The sequence below is a fragment of the Tachyglossus aculeatus genome, unplaced genomic scaffold, assembly GCF_015852505.1.
Source record: "Tachyglossus aculeatus isolate mTacAcu1 unplaced genomic scaffold, mTacAcu1.pri scaffold_146_arrow_ctg1, whole genome shotgun sequence".
Taxonomy (NCBI): Eukaryota; Metazoa; Chordata; class Mammalia; order Monotremata; family Tachyglossidae; genus Tachyglossus; species Tachyglossus aculeatus.
In genome coordinates, this window is record NW_024044870.1 from 408,700 (window position 1) to 428,644 (window position 19,945).

The window sequence follows — 19,945 nt, forward strand, 5'->3', positions numbered from 1 at the left end:
GGCCGGGTCCTGAGTGAACCTTAGTGGCCTCCGCACCCTTGGCTCCTCCCGTACAAGGTCCAGGGTGGGGACATAGTAGCAGCAGCGTCGGGGGGCTGTTTCTGGCCCTTCTGGAGCATGCCTGCCCAGAAGGAATGCAAAAGTGGAAGCTGAGCTGGCTCTTCCTGGAGGCTCCCGCTGCCCATTCGGGGCTGAACCCAGGAACCCCTTGGAGGGAAAGCTGACCTCCCCACCTCCTGCCCTATGGACCCACGAGAAATCATGTGGCTTCCTCAGGGCAGTGGGGAATGGACAGAAACCAAGGGTTGGCTGGTGCCTGGGCTTCAGAGGTCAAGTGTGACCCGATCGGGCCTGATCCAGGGCCAAGCTGGAGATTCTTTCTCCGCTCTGGCCCCTGGTCACTTTCCCAAGGTCTAGGCTGGCCTGGGGGCCTGGAGCGGGAGGTGGGCACAGAGGTGTCGGGGCTGCATGGGCTTGGGGTGAAACCCGGGCCAGTTTAGGCGGGGAGGGGTGTCTGATGCTGCCAAGGAACCTACCGCCTCCGTTGTTATGGCTCTAGAGGAACGGAGTCACTGCTTGGACTTTTGGCAGCATCAGCTGGGCCGGTTCGGGGCACCTCCAAATACGATGCTCCCCATCGACTACAGAGGGCAGGAGAAACCCTGCCCCACTCAGATCGGGGGACCTACCCCACAGGGGGCACAGAAAAGGGGGTGCCTGCAAGGTGCAGCCCCCTCAGGCCTCCCCGCTTTAGGCTCCCGGCCAGAGGACTTTCTCCTCAGATTTCGCTAGAAGCTGCGACGATGAGCTCTGCTCTCTGCTCCATTCTCGTCTCAGCTGTGGCCGCGACCCTATGGGACCCAACCCCTCAGAAAGACTTCCGGTTCGATGCTTCGAATGGTAAAAACCCGGCCCCTCCTGAGTCCCCGTGTGGGATTGTGCTTTGGCTCGAGGACAACGTGTCACAAGCTCCACACATAGAACTATTGAAGACAGTAGTAGTAGTAGTATTATACACAGTTAGTACACCGACTAACTCAACTAGGCTCAACGCTAGCAGAAATCCATTCAGGGAGGGCTCCTGTCCATCCTGTGAATATCCCATTGGCCTTCTGCATCCCGTGAATGTTAACAAAGGAGGATGCTATTGCCCTGGTGCCTGGGATTGTCACAAGTGGTTTTGGATCTTGAGCTGAGCCCGGGTCTCCAGGAGGAGAACTCCACAGGCGTCCGGAGCGGTCCCTTCTCCGGTCCAGGGTGGGTAGAGCAGTGGATGGCGTCCTGGGGTGGACAACTATTTACATAATTACAGGGGGCAGTGGGGGGTGGCATCTGCAGCAAAGGGACAGGGAGGCCTTGGGCCAAGGGTGGGGAATTTCCAGGCAGCCACAGATGCTGCTGAGATTCTCCCCCTCCTCCCTGCTGAGACGTGCACACTAGAAATGTCCACTTGGGCCCGGCGAGCCCAGTCCCAGGGTCCCGGGGGTCCGTCGGGGCCACTCACCTCTTTTGGTAAAGGCCAGAGGCTCCTTAGGGCTTCATAATTGCAATAAAGTGGTTTTCGGCAAGATGGGGAGGGGCGGGGGGGACACGGATGCATCCCGGACTAGGGAGGTTGGGGGGACTATGGGAGGCTGCCCTCCACCTGCTCCAACGATTCCTGTCAGCGTCATTGTCCGCCGGGTCGATGTCCTCGCCGGTCTTGTTCTCTACCTGGGTGTAGAACCAGCTGGTGGAAACCGTCTCGGCGCCGCTATCTTCAAACATAGGGGAGCTGGGGAGCGAACAGAGGGGCCGTGGAGTCGGGGAGTCGGGGGGGGGGGCAGCAGCAGGGCGGAAGTCCAGGGCCCCCACTCTAGGGGGTAGAGGCATCCCCTCAAGAAGCGGATAAGGGGACCCAGACCGCCGGAATGGCACCACGGCCCCAGGGGCATCGGGGGGACCGACCTTCCAGCCCGACATGCTCCGCTCACCGCCTTCCCACTCCTCCTGGAAGACCAGACCCTGCAAAGCTGCCCCTGGGCGGGCGGGAGGAGCAGGGCCCGTTCCCATCCTCCCGCACTGAGCCATACCACCCTGCGGGCCCCCGGGGACCGGTGCCCGGGGTAGCCTCTGAGGTTGGCTCCTCAGGGGGAGGCACATATCCTCAGCGGACAGTGCCAGTGCCTCTGACACTGGCACAATGGGAAGCAACGGCTCCTAGCACAGGGGCTCGGGGACTGAAACCCACAAAACATTCTCCTTCCCCCTCCTCCCTGCCTTCCTCGCCAACCTTTCAGTAGAGCTGGGTAGAAGCAGAACAGCTTCCATAGATGGATTTGTTCCTGTGAGCAATCTATCGCTTGGCTTTACCACTCCCAAACCCCCTCATACCCTTCCGACTATGCGTCTAGGCATCATTTTATGTTGATTTGTCACCCTCATTAGACTGGGTTTCTCAACAGTGGGAACTGCAGCTCTTATTTCTGTCTGTCTCCCAAGCACCTTCTGTAATGCTTTGCCTACACTAGGTGCCCAATACAGTACTCTGCACACAGCAAGCACCCAATACACTACTCACCCTCCCTCTGCATCACCTTTACCCTTTGATTTAGACCCTCCCTGAGCCCTACAGCATTTACGTACAAATCCATAATTCATTTATACTCATGTCTGCATACCCCACTACACTGTAAATTCTATTTATTCTGATGGTATTGACACCTATTAATTTTGCTTTTTTTTTTGTCTCTCTCCCCCTCCTGGACCGTGAGCCCGTTGTTGGGTAGGGACCGTCTCTACATGTTCTCTACATGTCTCTACATGCGCTGAGAAGCAGCGTGGCTCAGTGGAAAGTGCATGGGCTTTGGAGTCAGAGGTCATGGGTTCAAATCCCAGCTCCGCCAATTGTCCGCTGTGTGACATTGGGTAAGTCACAACTTCTCTGGGCCTCAGTTACCTCATCTGTAAAATGGGGATTAGGGCTGTGAGCCCTACGTGGGACAACCTGATGACCATGTAACCTCCCCAGTGCTTAGAACAGTGCTTGGCACATAGTAAGTGCTTAATAAATACCATTATTATTATTATTATTATGTTGCCGATTTGTACTTCCCAAGCACTTAGTACAGTGCTCAGCACACAGTAAGCGCTCAATAAATACGAATGAATGTAAGCTCGTTGGGGACAGGGAATGTGTCTGTTATCCTACTTTCCCAAGTTCTTTGTACAATGCTCTGCACACAGTAAGTGCCCAATGAATACGATTGAATGAATGAATGTAAGCTCGTTGGGGGCAGTGAATGTGTCTGTTATATCCTACTTTCCCAAGTGCTAAGTACAGTGCTCTGCACACAGTAAGCGATCAATAAGTATGACTGTTGGATTGATCTGCACACAACAGGCACCCAGTATGCTACTCTGCACCCAGTATAGTCCCGGGACAGTGCTCTGCATACAGCAGGCTTCTAGTACAGAGCCTAGGGGAGAGGGAGGGGAGGCTGGCAGTTATCTGAAGTCCAGACCCTATAAAGGGCCAATCCCAACCAATCGGGTAGGAATACCTCCCCAGCTCTTCCCCAGTTACCGGGGTCAATTAAACAATGGGATTTTTTTTTGAGTGCTTACCATGTGCAAAGCGCCGTACCCAGCAGATGGCTCGCCCGAGGTGACTTAGCCAGAGCTCGGGAATTCCACTGCCTTGGAATGGTGGGCAGGGCAGATGGGGAATTTGTGGTCCTCAGAAAACTCAGCATCAGGGCAAGGGGTTCCCAGTCAGTCCGTCAGTCAGTGGTACACTGAGTGCTTGCTCTATGCACAGCATTGTACTAAGTGGTTGGGAGAGTACAATATAACAGGGAGTTGGTAGACACACTCCCTGCCCACAAGGAGCTTACATTTGGGCAAAATCTCCCAAACCTCCAATCTGTAGGCTTGACTGTGTCTGCCCGGTCTGTGTGAGGTGTGGGGGATGACAGGTCAGCGAGCACCACATAGTGGGCGAGAAGATGGTTAGGACCATGGAGCTGGGGGGTGTGGAGGGGGTGGCCGGGGAGCAGGTACCTGTACCTGTTACTCTTGCTGAGGTCGTCCTCCTCACTGGTGTCGGAGTCCAATAGGGGGTTGACGTAGTCACTGTCGGCGCAGCTGAGTCTCCGCCTGTCCAAGCTGTCCTCCCACTCCTCGTTCTCACAGGTGTCACCCACGTGTGGCTTGACCCTCTCACCTCTTGTCGGGGCCACGGCCGAGTGGTCACTCTTCAGGAAGTCCTGTTGGATTTTCTCGTACCTCTAGGGATACACAGCGGGCCCTGATTACTATGGGCTGAAGCCCGGGCTATGTTGGGCTTCGGAGTAACGGTGAGAGCAACGACGGGGTTTACTAAGTACCCACTGGGTGCCGAGCGTTGTGCTAAGTGCCAGGCTGGTCGCGGAGGGAGAGAGAGCAGGGATCTTAAGCCCCGCTTTGTGGAGGAGGAAACTGAGGCCCAGAGAAGTGAAGGGAGTTGCCTAGGGTCATCCAGTGAGCCCGGGATTCCCAGCAGCCCGGATCCCTCTGGAACTCCGCAGCCCGGCCCCTCCGCCCCTGCAGCGCCAGCCCACAGTGGGCGAACCTCCTTGTAGTGGCTGGGCAGCATGCTCTCCACTGTCTCGCTCAGCTCGTAGAAGGATGGTCTCTTCTCGGGTTCCTTGTTCCAGCACTTGAGCATGATGTCATATCTGGAGAGGGAGGGGAAGGGGATGGGCCAGGGAGGGGAGCATGCAGGCGTTGGGGGGAGAAGACAATAATTATAACACTAATAATAATAATAATAATAATAATAATTGAGGTATTTGTTAAACGTTTACTACATGCCAGGCACTGTACTAAGCTCTGGGGTGGAAACAAGCAAAATTTGGTTGGACATAGTCCCTGTCCCATGTGGAGCTCACAGTCTCAGTCCCCATTTTACAGATGAGGGAACTGAGGCAGAGAGAAGTGAAGCGATTTGCCCAAGGTCACCCAGCTGAAAAGCGGCGGAGCCGGGATCAGAACCAATGACTTACACCTCGCTGGTGGCGTGTTCCGGCTTGGGCATTCGATAGCCGCTCTTGATCTTCTCATAAAATGTGGCGTTGACCGTTATGCCCGGGTAGGGTGTGCTCCCTGCGGACAGAGCGGTACCATTTGCGTCAACCGCGGTGTGCCCTCGCGGCCTCGGAGGGTCCGGCCTTCGGTGACTTAGCCAGCACTCGGGAGACCGGATTGCCAGTTCCACAGCCGTGGAGAGGTGGGCAGGGCGGATGGGGAATTTGTGGTCCCCAGACACCTTGGCGTCGGGGTAAGGGACTCTCACAAGAATGAGAAGCTGGCAAGGCCAAAGGGCGACACAAGGAAAGGGGGTGAGCACGGGACTCCCTTCCCCAAAAAGCTGCTCAGCCTGAAACGCCAACAGGGATGGAGGAGATTGGACAGAGCCACAGACGAGGAGTTCGTGCTGGATCCGCGCTGGGGCACTGGAGGGAGAGTCAGGGGTGGAAAGGGGAGAGTCAGGGGTCCATGCTGGGTTGACTGGGTGGGGGGTGACAGGAGGTCACCGGAGGGAGAGTCGGGGGTGGAGAGGGGAGAATTAGGGGTCTGTGCTGGGTCACTGGAGGGAGAGGCAGAGATGAAGAGAAAGAGGTGCGTGCCTAACCACAGCATGAGGGTGGGTATCCAGGAGGGAAGCTGGTGACCAGTCCCTTCCGGCAGGCCAGCGGGGGGCTGCCGGGGGCAGGGCAGGGGGGTTGAGAGGGACGTACCAAGAGAGAAGATCTCCCACAGCAGGACCCCATAAGACCAGACATCACTCTGCTAGTACTACACGTTGTCGAAGATGCTCTCCGGGGCCATCCACTTTACGGGCAGGAACATCTGCTGTATGGAGGAGGAGGCGGCATACAGAAAGGACTCAAAACCAACACCACCCCTGCCGCCCCCAGGAATAATAATAACAGGACTAACAATAATTACGGTACTTGTTGAACTCTTTCTCTGGCTCAAATAATAGTAATAATATTAATAATAATAATAATAACTGGTATTTCTTAAGGGCTTACTATATGTCAAGCACTGTTCTAAGCACCAGGGTGGATCTGAACTATGATATTGGACATAATCCCTGTTCCACGTAATAATAATAATGGCATTTATTAAGCACTTACTATGTGCAAAGCGCTGTTCTAAACTCTGGGGAGGTTACAAGGTGATCAGGTTGTCCCACGGGGGGCTCACAGTCTTAATCCCCACTTTACGGATGAGGTAACTGAGGCACAGAGAAGTTAAGTGACTTGCCCAAAGTCACACAGCTGACAGTTGGCAGAGCTGGGATTTGAACCCAGGACCGCTGACTCCAAAGCCTGGCTCTTTCCACTGAGCCACGCTGCTTCTCTGCAACTACCTGACTGACCGATTGACTGGACAATTCTCTGCCCTCGGCCCGTCCCCTCCCCTCCCCTCCAGCATCTTGAAGCTCCACGAGCTAGGCAGCCTCCCCCCAGCCCACAAAACTCATGCTTATGGCCACCCCTGGACCCTGCGGGCTAGGCCTGAGCTCTACGTACGCAGCTCTTAGCCATGTAGCTGGAGTTTTGCTTGAGATTCCTCGCCAGCCCAAAGTCGCCGATCTTCACGATCTTCCCTCGGGTCAGCAGGACGTTCCGTGCGGCCAGGTCCCGATGGATGCACTTTGGGGAGGGGGAGAGGGGCGCGGTCATCGTGGGGGCCACAGCCTCCCCAGTCCTCGGAGGCCAGTCGCTTACCATGGACCCGGGGCTCTTCCCTCTGCCCAGCTCACCAGGGTCGGGGTAGAAGTATTGAAATGCTGCAAGGAGATGTCTGAGTACATGGTGGGCGAAGGGCCTACATGTGTCTGGAGTCAAGAGGAGGAATCTAGACTTTGGTGGGGGAGAGGCCCATGCCCACTCCAGAAGTGCCCATTTCCACCAGAAACATGACACCTGGACAGGGACCCCCGAGCCTCCACCCCCATCCCCGCACTGCACACCCCACTGCACCCTCCCAGAGACACGCACGTTTCTCGAAGCCAAGAACTCCATCCCGCGGGACACCTGGTAGGAAAAGCTCAGCAGTTCCAGCACGCCAAAGCCTTCTGAACCGTCATCTGACAGGAGGTCCAGGACTTCAGGTTTTGCCAGTGGTCCTGGGTGAGGGGAGGGCAGAGAGAGGATGTCAGGAATCCAGATGCGTTCCCCCCATGACAGAGCATTGCCAACCTGGAGGGCCGGGCGGGCCCCCCACGAGAAGCCCCCGGAAAGGGTCTCCTGCCCCAATTCCGGGCACCGGGCCCCACCATGACTGCAGAATCCTCCTGTCGTCGAGACCGCCCTCCCCAGCCCCAGGAGAAAAAGGCCACTACTAGCCCACAGTCTCCAGCTCTCTACTCCTTGCCTCATTCTGACCCCATCTCCTGCCACTTCCTTCCTCCTCCTCCTGCCCTAGAGATTATCATTATTATTACTATTATAATGGTATTTGTTAAGTGCATACTATGTTCCAGGCACTGCACTAAGCACTGCACTAAGCACTGCGGTGGACACAAGCAGATCAGGTTGGACACAGTCCCCATCACAGTGTCAATCCCCATTTTACAGATGAGGTAACTGAGGCACAGAGAAGTGACTTGACCAAGATCACGCTGCAGACAAGTGGAGGAATTCACATTAGAACCCATGACCTTCTGGCTCCCAGGCCCGTGCTCTACCCACTGGGCCACGCTGCTCCTCCTGCTAAGAATTATGGTGCTTGTTAAGTGCTTACTATGTACCAAGCGCTATTCTAAGCACCGAGATGGATACGAGGTAATCGGGTTGGACACAGTCCCTAGCTCACGTCTCAATCGCCGTTTTACGGATGAGGGAATTGAGGCCCAGAGAAGTGACTTTGCCCAAGGTCAGGCAGCAGGAAAGTGGCAGAGACGGGATTAGAACCCAGATCCTCTAACTCCCATGCCCATACAGAGGACTTGGCTCCCAAGGTGGCAGAGCAAATGATCCCGGGCCACGTGCCGCAGCCCCCAAATGGCCTGGCATTTTCGGCATTTTCTGTCCAGCCAGCCTCCACCGGTAATGCCCTCAGCCCTTCACCTGGACGTGCTGCCCCCTGCCCACCTCTCCACCCGACAGTCGCAGGGACCGTCACTCACCCGATATGGACTTCTTGTCGCGGCACAGGCATTTATGCAAGTCCACATGCTCGGACGATTCTTTCCTCTCCAACTTGGACACGTTCTGCGTGCCGACCTCCTGTGTCACGTCCGCGTCGTCCCGATTTTTTTCAGATGTGAGACAGGCGTAACTGCATTGGCCGAAGAGAAGTGTTAGGAGGGGGACCCCGGACCCTCTGAGGGAAACATTCGTCTAGGAAACAGGTCTTAATGGAGGGGGCAGGGGGCTGGCCCTGATGGCCTCTCATTGGTCGGGGATTCTACAGAGCGGGGCCACTTCCGGCCCCTCCTTCCCACTTTGGCAAAGAGACTTCCCGCACTGATTCCTGATTCCTCCCCAGCCCCGGGAAAGCCCCCATTTACAGAAACAGAGGCCCAGGGACCACCAGATCTTGAGAAGCACCTGCCAGCCCACCTGACTCTCCCGTCTCCACCTCTGACTCTCCTCCAGTGACCCAGCACAGACCATCCAACCCCCGACTCTCCCCTCCCAATTCCTGACTCTCCCCCAGTGACCCATCTTGGACAATCCAACACCCCTGGCGCTCCTGTCTCTATTCCCGGCCTTGAGAGTGGGCGTTCAGGAGGGCAATCAGTACACGGCCCCACCCCCTCTGGTTTCAGGGCGACACCCAGCATGCCCCGCCCTAGCCCACTTAATGGTGCTCTTGTCGTCGGGGCTCAAGGTGTCCAGCTCTTCCTCCGTCTTCTCCGAGTGGACAGCCAGGAACCTATTGCGGTTCTTGCGCAGGTAGTCGCCCAGATCGCCGTAGAGGCAGTACTCCATGATGATGTAGATGGGTCCTGAGGCCGGGTTAATGGCAAGTGAGTGGGGTGGCAGGGGTGCACCCACAGAGCCCCAGCCCTTCACCCCAGTCGTCCCTCGGCCCTGGACGTGCCGGGGCATGTCCCTGGCCACCCACACCCACCTGATTGGGTGCAGGCTCCCAGGAGGTTGGCAACGTTCAGATGGGGGCCCAGATGCATCATGATGTCCAACTCCACCAAGAGGGCCTGCCTCTCGCTGTATCGAGACGTGGCTGTCGGGGTCAAGAAAAACACGTCGGTCAGTCTGGGCAGTCCGGCCCCCAGGAGCTCGAGCGCCCGCGGCACGGCTGCAGACCCCCAGGGGTCCCCCACCGCCCAACTTCCCAGCCCTCAGGATGTTGCAAAACAAATTTCCCCGATATCTCCCGTCTCCTGTAGACTTCAAGTGCCTTGTGGGCAGGGATCGTATCCACCAACTCTGTTATACCGTACTTAGCACAGTGCTGTGCACACAGTCGGTACTCGGTAATTCCAAGCACTGCCCCACTCCTTCACGGCACACAGAGGCCTCTCCGTCCACTCGACTCTATGACCCGAGCCCAGCCACTTAATGGTGGCCACTTAATGAGCCCAGAGCACTGGCTGAAGGTCACCAGTCTTAGAGCAGGGTGATGGGTGAAAGGCGAGCCCCCACAGCCACAAAGAGGGGAGACCGTGGTGACAGAGATGCACGAGACCCCCAAGATGTGGGAGGAGAGAACCTTTCTCCAACAGTTTTCCGCACCTTCCCCACCCCAGACCACCAATAAACGGCAACGGGATAGTAGTTTCACCCTTCCCGGCCTCGGGGAGGGGCTGACAAGGGGCGAAGGGAGAACAGGAAGGGGAAGGTGGGGGCTTGGATAATCCACATGGTGGAGAAACAGTCCCTAACAGTTTACGATGGTCACCGTGAGTGGTATGTAAGCAGTCCCTGAGAGTTGCCTATCATTCCCCTTATTACGACGGTCACCGTGAGTGGCGCAGAGCAGTTGCGTTGCGGCTGGGGGCCCGGCTTGGACTGCACTCCCTTTTAGGGGCTGAGGGCATTGCAGGAAAAATGTAAGGCGGTTGCCCTGCTCTCAAGGAGCTCCCCCTGGTGGTGGGGGCTGTTCTACATGAGCTCTCCCTATAATAATAATATTTGTTAGGCGCTTACTATGTGCAAAGCACTGTTCTAAGCGCTGGGGAGGTTACAAGGTAATCAGGTTAGTAATAGTAATAATAATAATAATGGTATTTATTAAGCACTTACTATGTGCAAAGCACTGTTCTAAGCGCTAGGGAGGCTACAAGGTGATCAGGTTGTCCCACAGGGGGCTCACAGTCTTCACCCCCATTTTACAGATGAGGGAACTGAGGCCCAGGGAAGTGAAGCGATTTGCCCAAAGTCACACAGCTGACAAGTGGCAGAGGCAGGATTTGAACCCATAACCTCTGACTCCAAAGCACGAGCTCTTTCCACTGAGCCACACTGCTGGTTGTCCCGGGGGGGGGGGGGGCCTCAGCTTTAATCCCCATTTTACAGATGAGGTCACTGAGGCACAGAGAAGTTAAGTGACTTGCCCAAAGTCAAACAGCTGACAGTTGGCGGAGCTGGGATAATAATAATAATAATGTTGGTATTTGTTAAGCGCTTACTATGTGCAAAGCACTGTTCTAAGCGCTGGGGTAGATACAAGGTAATCAGGTTGTCCCACGAGGGGCTCACAGTCTTCATCCCCATTTTACAGATGAGGGAACTGAGGCCCAGAAAAGTGAAGTGACTTGCCCAAAGTCACACAGCTGACAAGTGGCAGAGCCGGGATTTGAACCCACGGTCTCTGACTCCAAAGCCCGGGCTCTTTCCACTGAGCCACGCTGCTTCTCCAAGACAGACAGACCTGGGCCCAAGGGAGGAGGAAGAACCGGAAGGTGGGATGAGGAATGTGTGCAGCAGGGGCGTGGTTAGTCAGGGGAGGCTTTCTGGAGGAGGGGGGCTGAGGAGAAGGGCTCTGATGGGAGTGGGGAGGCTATTTCAGCTGGGGAGAATGAGGGGCGGGGGCACGTAATGGCACGGGAGAGGGGACGGTGGTTGAGGAGGAGAGGCCAGCCAGCTACAGGGCAGCTGGCCAGTGGAAAGCTGAGGGGCCAGAAGGGGAAAAAACTCAGTCCAGGAGAGTGGGCGTGGGTGTGTCATATGAGGAGGGGACAGGGGCTTGTTGAATGACCTTGAACAAGTCACCGAACCTCTCTGGGCCTCAACCTCCCCATCTGTAAAATGAGGATGAGATTCCTGCTCCCCCTGACTGTTCGGGGGCGACAGGGACTGTGTCCAACCTGATAATCCTAAATTTACTCCAGCGCTCAGCATAGCCCTCGGCATGTAGTATGCCCTTTATCAATACCATTACGAGAGAGATTGGGGCGGAGAGGCGAGGAGCTGGGGAAACCAGCAGCACCCACCCACCCTGTTGCACCCCAGAAGAGCGAGTCAATCCCAGGGGATTCACCCCGGCAGGGTAGGGGGATGGAGAGAGAAGGGTGGCGACTCCTGGGGGGTCTCAGAGGGAGGGCCCACCCGGTCCCCCCCGCCATGCACTATGGAAGCCCCAAAGGGCATCGGGAGAGTCACTCACATCCTAATATTTTCACAGCCACCTTCATCTTGGGCTGGGACTTGCTCAGTCCGTTTGCAGTGCCTTCAACCACCTGTCCAAATGCTCCGGACCCAAGGAGTCGACCTGTGGGCGACAGGGCTGGTCAGGGCAGGAGCGAGCCAGCCCCGCCTCCCTCCCACTGCTTCCTGCCTGCCTGCCTTCCTGGGGCCCCTCCGGGAGGGCTGTGACTTGGCCGGCGGGCTCGTGTTGCATGTGCGGAGGTGAGTGTGCGTGTGCCTATGGGGGTATGGATTTGTGCACGTGTCAGGGTGTGCGTGGGCAGGAGTGGTGCACAGGAATAAAGATCCCCACTCTCCCTCCCTCGTAGACTGTGAGGAGCAGGGTCTGTTTCCAATCTGACGGTTTTGAGTCTACGCAGCACTTAGCACAGGGTTCTCCATTAACACAGGTTCTCCATGCTCACTCTGATCCTCAGACACTCCAGCATCCACATGGATGTCCCTGGTGACTTCTCTGCCGCCCACATTCTATCTCTCCTTGATGCAGCCAACCTCCTGCTCCACCACACCTCGCCCACTCACCAACTTGGTCACACCCTCGACCTCGACATCTCCTACCGCTGCAATATCTCCACCCTCACCAACTCTGAAATCCCTCTCTCTGATCATACCCGTCTCACCTGACTCCTCTCTACAAATATCTCCAAGTGCTGTGGGGAGGGGAAGGAGGTAGGGCGATGGGGAGGGGAGGAGGAGAGGAGAAAGGAGGCTCAGTCTGGGAGGGCCTCCTGGAGGAGGTGAGCTCTCAGTAGGGCTTTGAAGGGACGAAGAGGGCTAGTTTGGCGGATGTGTGGAGGGAGGGCATTCCAGGCCAGGGGAAGGACGTGGGCCGGGGGTCGACGGCAGGACAGGCGAGAACGAGGCACAGTGAGGAGGTTAGCGGCGGCAGAGGAGCTGAGGTTGCGGGCTGGGCTGGAGAAGGAGAGAAGGGAGGTGAGGTAGGAGGGGGGTGAGGTGATGGAGAGCCTTGAAGCCGAGAGTGAGGAGTTTTTGCTTGATTCGTAGGTTGACAGGCAATCACTGGAGATTTTTGAGGAGGGGAGTGACATGCCCAGAACGTTTCTGTACAGGCAGCAGAGTGAAGTATAGACCGAAGTGGGGAGATTTAGGAGGATGGGAGATCAGAAAGGAGGCCGATGCAGTAATCCAGTCGGGATAGGATGAGAGATTGAACCGGCAAGGTAGCGATCTGGACGGAGAGGAAAGGGCGAATCTTGGCGATGTTGTGGAGTTGAGACCGGCAGGTTTTGGTGACGGATTGGATGTGTGGGGTGAATGAGAGGGCGGAGTCGAGGATGACACCAAGGTTGCGGGCTTGTGAGGCGGGAAGGATGGTAGTGCCGTCTACAGTGACGGGAAAGTCAGGAAAAGGACAGGGTCTGGGAGGGAAGATAAGGACCTCAGTCTTAGACATGTTGAGTTTTAGGTGGCGGGCAGACATCCAGATGGAGATGTCCTGAAGGCAGGAGGAGATACGAGCCTGGAGGGACAGAGAGAGAGCAGAGGCCGAGATGTAGATTTGGGTGTCATCAGCATAGAGATGATAGTTGAAGCCGTGGGAGTGAATGAGTTCCCCAAGGGAGTAAGCGTAGATAGAGAACAGAAGGGGACCAAGGACCGACCCTTGAGGAACCCCTACAGTAAGGGGATTGGAGGGGAAGGAGGAGACCCGTCTACCTGTTTTGTTTTGTTGTCTTCCTCCCCCTGCAAGACTGTGAGCCCGTTGTTGGGTAGGGACTGTCTCTGTTGCCAAATTGTACTTTCCAAGCACTCAGTACAGCGCTCTGCACACAGTAAGCACTCAATAAACACAACTGAACGAATGAATTAAACGGCCCATAAAGGCACTGTTAGTCCTCACTATCGCTAGCCAGTCGCCTTCGCCCCCTAGGCCGCTCGCGTGGGGCAGGAGTCCCCGAGGCTCGGCAGCCGCCATGTACCGAGCACCAGCTGGTCCTTCGGAACCTCCCAGCGCGAGTCGTAGGGGAGCAGCACCGGTTCCATGCAGAACGACTCGTGGCGGTTCCGGCTCATGGACTCCACGTACCTCCATCGGATCACAGAGCGCGGCCTCTGCAAGGCGAGAGGGGCATCAGCCCGGGGAGGCTGGGCCGAGCAGAGACCCCGGTCGGCCCCCGTGGAGAGGAGGTGGGAGGGCTCTGCCCGGGGGTCGGGGCTGGGGGGGGAGCTGACCTGTTTCCACCTGATGACCATCATGATGAAGGAGACGATCACAACCAGGGGCACCAGGACGGCAGCAACCAGGTTCACCTCAATGCACAGGACTGCGGGTGGAGAACTCCGAGGGTCAGCACGGCCCCGGGCGGGGAGGAAGGGTCCAAACCTCCCGCCTACCCACCTACCCCACACGGGAGCCCCCGCTCCAGACGTCGGCCCCGTCGGCACTGTTCCCAGCCAGGGCCCAACGGGCCCGTGGCTCTCTGCAAGGCGGAGCTACACGTCGTTCCCGATTTGGGCGGAGGTCCCCGGCGGTCCCTGCCCCCGCCACTGTCCCCTACCAACTCACCGGGGGCCTTGAGCTTCAGCTCCCGTGTCACGGCCCCGAGGTGGTTCTTGGCCAGGCAGCGAACCAACAGGGTCTCCTCCACCTGCTGGAAGGTCACCTGACTCTCAATCGTGTCCCGGTCGCCCCTGTGGGCCACCATGGTGATGTCGGATGCGTTGGTGGCCAGGAGGGTCCACAAGGTCTCATTTTTGCACCTGGGGAGAGCGGGGAGGCCGAGGCTGAAGCGGGAGGGAGGCAGGATTTATCCAGCATTCCCCCCACCACACCCGACACCCCTGCTGGTCCCCGCACACTCTGCTGGTCATCTCAGAGAAGAAAACGGGCCAGGAGCTGCACTAAGTCCCCAGTGGACCGCAGCTCCTGCCTAAGCCCCCTACTGAAACCCTCAGCGGCCCCAACGTCCCTTGGCCCCTCAAAGCGCATACCCCTCCACCCCCCCCGGGACCGTTGGGCTCAGACCGCCGGTGCAGACCCTCAGATCGGGACCGGGGAAGAGGAAGTGGTCAGGCTTCGTGGGCTGCTCTGCATACATTTTAATGTCCGCGCAAATCAGCCAGTCGATGTCGGGCAGCGGGATCCCTTCGGCGACACAGCGGACGGTCTGGCGACCCTCCGAGCCGTGGGGGTCGTCCACCAGATCCAAGATGGAGGCCGGCACTGAAGGGAGAGATGGAGCGAGAGGGGTGTGAGGAGGGAACGGCTTTCAGCACTGGGCCTGGGGCACGTCGGGCGTGCGGAGCGCCATGCTGGATGCCTACTTTGAGCAGGGCGCTGTGCCGGGCACCCACTATGTGAAGGGCGGGGGAGAGACCCCCACATTTACACGAGCGCCACCCCCGCCCTATAAGACCAGCTGTTCTCCCCCTCCGCCGAGGACCGAACAAGAGAAAAGGGGCTTGAACCGCAGCAAGACGCAAAAAGAGCGGAGACTGGCAGTGCCTTGGGAACGGGGCTCTCTGGGAGCCAGTGGCCAGCAAGCGTGGAGCCGAACCGCCCCAAATAGTTACTCTCCACCCCTTTGGAACTCGCCATTTCTAGTAGTGGGGAATGGGGAGCCCGTGTGCTCTATTCTGAGCTTGTCACTGAGAACTAGCCCCACAAAAAGCTCACCAGCCCCGTGACTAGGGTGAGTCTTCAGAGCTTTTCTAAAAACCCGTCTCCCCGGGAAACCTTCCCTAATTGACTGAATTAGTCAATGGTATTTATTGAACACTTACCTGTGCAGAGCGCTATACTAAGCGTATAAGAGAAGGCAGTATAATAGAGCTGGTAGGTTTTATCCCTGCCCTCAAGAATCTTACAGGCTAGACTAATTTCTACAACTCCAGTCATATCAACCTTCAACACTTCCTCATTTTATTTCTACACTCAGCACTCGCGCAGGCAACTGATTTAATCCTTTTGCCTTTATCTCTACATTTAATTGTTCAGCTATTTCACCCAGTCAGAGGTCATGGGTTCCAATCCTGGCTCTGCCAACTGTCAGCTGTGTGACTTTGGGCAAGTCACTTAACTTCTCTGGACCTGTTACCTCATCTGCAAAATGGGGATTAAAACTGTGAGTCCCCCGTGGGACAACCTGATCACCTTGTAACCTCCCCAGCGCTTAGAATAGTGCTTTGCACATAGTAAGCGCTGAATACCATCATTATTATTATTATCTACTTCAATCAATCATATTTACTGAGCACTTACTGTGTGTAGAGTACTGCAGTCAATCCATAAACCAATCAATGGTGTTTACTGAACACTTACTATGTGCCAAGCACTGTGCTAAGCACTTGGGAGAGTACGATGTAAAAGATTTAGTAGATAAGATCCCTGTAAGTAATTTTTGCCAGCCACCCATAGTAGATCATGAGCACGCTGAGTGCAGGGAACACGCATCTGGCTACTGTTATACTCTCCCAAGCGCTTAGTACAGTGCCGTGTGTACGGCCGGTGCTCGGGGAATCTTGCTGATTCATTGATTGGCTGACTGGATGGGGAGCGGCTGCCCTGCTCTCACCCCCGGACCGGAAGCGTTGCCCCTAAATCTTACCGTGAACCCGCAGCTCAAAAGTGTAGCTCGCAATATCATCCTCATTTTGCACCACAATTGTGTAGTGCCCTCTGTCTTCCTCCTTTGCACGGATCAGCTTCAGCCTGCTCTGATACCTGGTGACATCGAAGAGGACCGACGGGAATACACTCATTAGGCACCACAGAAAACCCACACGTAGAAGGTTTCTCGCTAAATCATTCTGCAAAAGGGGAAAGTCTTCATCTCTGCTATTTCACTTCAACAGCAGGAAAGCAGTATGGCCTAGTAGAAAGAGCACTGGCCTGGGGGTCTCCCCCAGGGTGCCAGGACCGTGGGAGGAACTGCACGCTGGTTGCCCCACAGGATGCCCAGTGCAGACCGTGCCCACGCCTGTCCCAGGGCAGGCAGGGGAGGGGAAAACAGGGGAGGCGACAGACCCCGAGGGCATCTCCTTTGTCTGGCACAGCCCAGGTGGGGCCAGTGGTCCAGGTGGCTCCGTCCCGCACCAAACAGACATTTCAGATGGAAGGGACCTTCTGGGTTCTGACTATAAGCTTGTTGTGGGCAGGGAATGTCTCTGTTTACTGTTAATAATAATACTAATAATAATGACGGTATTTGTTCATCCATCCATTCATTCATTCAATTGTATTTATTGAGCGCTTACTGTGTGCAGAGCACTGTACTAAGCGCTTGGGAAGTACAAGTTGGCAACATATAGAGACGGTCCCTACCCAACAGCGGGCTTACTATTCATTCATTCATTCATTCATTCACTCGTATTTATTGAGCACTTACTGTGTGCAGAGTACTGTACTAAGCGCTTGGGAAGTACAAGTTGGCAACATATAGAGACGGTCCCTACCCAACAGCAGGCTTACGATGTGCGAAGCATGGTTTTAAGTGCTGGGGGGATACAAGGTGATCAGGTTGTCCCACATGGGGCTCACAGTTTTAATCCCCATTTTACAGATGAGGTAACTGAGGCACAGAGAAGTTGTGACTTGCCCAAAGTCACACAGCTGACAAGTGGCAGAGCCGGGATTAGAACCCACGACCTCTGACTCCCAAGCCCGGGCTCTTTCCACTGCGCCACGATCGTACTCTCCAAAGCGCTTAGTACAGTGCTCCGCACACAGTAAGCGATCCAGACTGAGCCCCCTCCTTCCTCTTCCCCTCCTCCTCCTCCCCATTCCCCCCGCCTTACCTCCTTCCCCTCCCCACAACACCTGTATATATGTATATGTGTTTGTACGTATTTATTACTCTATTTATTATTTATTTATTTGTACATATTTATTCTTTTTATTTTGTTACTATGTTTTGTTTTGTTCTCTGTCTCCCCCTTCTCGACTCTGAGCCCACTGTTGGGTACATGCTGCCAACTTGTACTTCCCAAGCGCTTAGTACAGTGCTCTGCACACAGTAAGTGCTCAATAAATACGATTGAATGAATGAATGAATGATAAGTACAATTAAATGAGTGAATGAAATACCCCACACCAGGGCCAGGGCAATCCAGACGGCTCTTGTGCAGTTTTTTTTTATAATGGCATTTATTAAGCGCTTACTATGTGCAAAGCACTGTGCTAAGTGCTGGGCACTGTTCTAAAAGCATTTCTGTCTGTCTGCTCCAGCAGTCTTGAGGGGGACCCAGGAGACTGGGATCCCCATGTGGCCAGCCTCCAGAGGAGGCAGCCGGCCAACGGCCAAGCTAGGGAGTTGGTGGGGTGTCACGGGGCTGGGGGAGCCAGGTCTCCGCAACAATTCATTCATTCATTCAATCGTATTTATTGGGCGCTTGCTGTGTGCAGAGCACTGTACTAAGCGCTTGGAAAGTACAATTCGGCAACAGATAGCTACAACCCCTACCCAACAACGGGCTCACAGTCTAGAAGGAGGAGATAGACAATGAAACAAAACAAGAAGACAGGCATCAACCTCCAGCCGTGGAATCCCAGGGGCCCTGGGCCTGGCCGCCGCTGCCTCTCCTGGGGCCAGGAGCCCCGACACTTCACCTGAACCCGGGCCGGGCTGGAGCCCGACGTTCACCATACGGGGCCAGAACCTCCTGAGATCCCCGCCTGGGTCACTGTGGTCACTCCGGAGCAGGCGTCCCCTCCCTCAACGAGGAAGTTATGGGCCACTAGACCAGGAGCTCCTTTAGAGCAGGGATCACATCTAACTCTGTTCCACTCTCCCCAGCATTCATTCATTCATTCAATTGTATTTATTGAGCGCTTACTGTGTGCAGAGCACTCTACCAAGCGCTTGGGAGGAACAAGTTGGCAACAACTTAGTTGCACTTAGTGCAGCGCTCTTCACACCACAGCCTGGAAGCTCTCTGAGAGCAGGGACTGTGTCTCCTAACTCTGTTGTCCTTCCTCAAGTGCTTAGTGCAGTGCTTTGCACACAGTAGGGCAGGGGTTGCTCTTCTAATCCTATGGGACCCTCCCAAATATACGGCATAGTGCTCTGCATGCCATAGGTGCCCGGTACGGCATTCTGCACCCAACGTCCTCAGTACAGTGCTCTGCACGCAATAGGCACCCGATACAGCTGCAAGAAGCAGCGTGGTCTAATAATAATAATAATAATGGTATTTATTAAACTCTTACACTGGTCTAAGCGCTGGGGAGATACAAGATGATCAGGTTGTCCCACGTGGGGCTCACAGTCTTAATCCCTGTTGGGTAGGGACCGTCTCTATATGTTGCCAACTCGTACTTCCCAAGCGCTTAGTACAGTGCTCTGCACACAGTAAGCGCTCAATAAATACGATTGAATGAATGAATGAATGAATCCCCATTTTACAAATGAGGGAACTGAGGCACAGAGAAGTTAAGCAACTTGCCCGAAGTCACACAGCTGACAATTGGCAGAGCTGGGATTTGAACCCATGACCTCTGACTCCAAAGCCCAGGCTGTTTCCACTGTTTCCACTGAGCCACGCTGCTTCTCTACTGGACAGAACACGGGCTCGGGAGTCAAAAAAAAACCTAGATTCTAATCCTGGCTCCACCAGTTGTCTGCTGGATGACCTTGGGCAAGTCACTTCACTTCTCTAGGCCTCAGTTACCTCATCTGTAAAATGGGGATTAAAACTGTGAGCCCCCCGTGGGACAACCTGATCACCTTGTAACCTCCCCAGCGCTTAGAGCAGTGCTTTGCACATAGTAAGCGCTTAATAAACGACATCATTATTATTATTATTATTATGTGGGACAGGGACTGTGTCCAACCTGATTAGCTTGTGTCTACCCCAGTGCTTAGCACAGTGCCTGGCATATAGAAAGTGCTTAACAAATACTGAGCGGCGTGGCTCAGTGGAAAGAGCCCGGGCTTTGGAGTCAGCGGTCATGGGTTCAAATCCCGGCTCCGCCAATTGTCAGCTGTGTGACTTTGGGCAAGTCACTTCACTTCTCTGTGCCTCAGTTACCTCATCTGTAAAATGGGCATTAAGACTGTGAGCCCCCCGTGGGACAACCTGATCACCTTGTAATCTCCCAAGTGCTTAGAACAGTGCTTTGGACATAGTAAGCACTTAACAAATACCATCATCATCATCATCACCACCTTGTAACCTCCCCAGTGCTTAGAACAGTGCTCTGCACATAGTAAGTGCTTAATAAACACTATTAAAAAGAAAATACTATAAATAAGGGACGGTACTCTGAACGTAATATGTGTTCAGCATAGAGTAGGAGTCCAACACAGCACTTCGTATATGTAGGAACCCCATACAGC

At 55.3% G+C, this 19,945-nt stretch overlaps 1 protein-coding gene across 1 annotated transcript in view; it reads right to left on the minus strand.

Moving 5' to 3' along the window:
* Positions 1-778: 778 nt before the first annotated feature.
* The window catches only part of LOC119923131 (platelet-derived growth factor receptor alpha-like), a 41,518-nt gene continuing 22,351 nt past the window's right edge, over positions 779-19,945 (minus strand). The window contains exons 11-30 of the mRNA XM_038742659.1: positions 16,217-16,332; positions 14,706-14,832; positions 14,176-14,369; positions 13,842-13,933; positions 13,589-13,721; positions 11,608-11,712; positions 9,112-9,222; positions 8,839-8,986; positions 8,162-8,313; positions 7,032-7,159; positions 6,794-6,820; positions 6,561-6,683; positions 5,824-5,874; positions 5,654-5,721; positions 5,025-5,474; positions 4,592-4,697; positions 3,998-4,268; positions 1,904-2,018; positions 1,646-1,774; positions 779-851 (exon numbers count right to left, since the gene is read on the minus strand). Coding sequence (XP_038598587.1) covers positions 779-851; positions 1,646-1,774; positions 1,904-2,018; positions 3,998-4,268; positions 4,592-4,697; positions 5,025-5,474; positions 5,654-5,721; positions 5,824-5,874; positions 6,561-6,683; positions 6,794-6,820; positions 7,032-7,159; positions 8,162-8,313; positions 8,839-8,986; positions 9,112-9,222; positions 11,608-11,712; positions 13,589-13,721; positions 13,842-13,933; positions 14,176-14,369; positions 14,706-14,832; positions 16,217-16,332 — 2,719 coding nt within the window. The remainder of the gene's footprint in view (positions 852-1,645; positions 1,775-1,903; positions 2,019-3,997; positions 4,269-4,591; positions 4,698-5,024; positions 5,475-5,653; positions 5,722-5,823; positions 5,875-6,560; positions 6,684-6,793; positions 6,821-7,031; positions 7,160-8,161; positions 8,314-8,838; positions 8,987-9,111; positions 9,223-11,607; positions 11,713-13,588; positions 13,722-13,841; positions 13,934-14,175; positions 14,370-14,705; positions 14,833-16,216; positions 16,333-19,945) is intronic.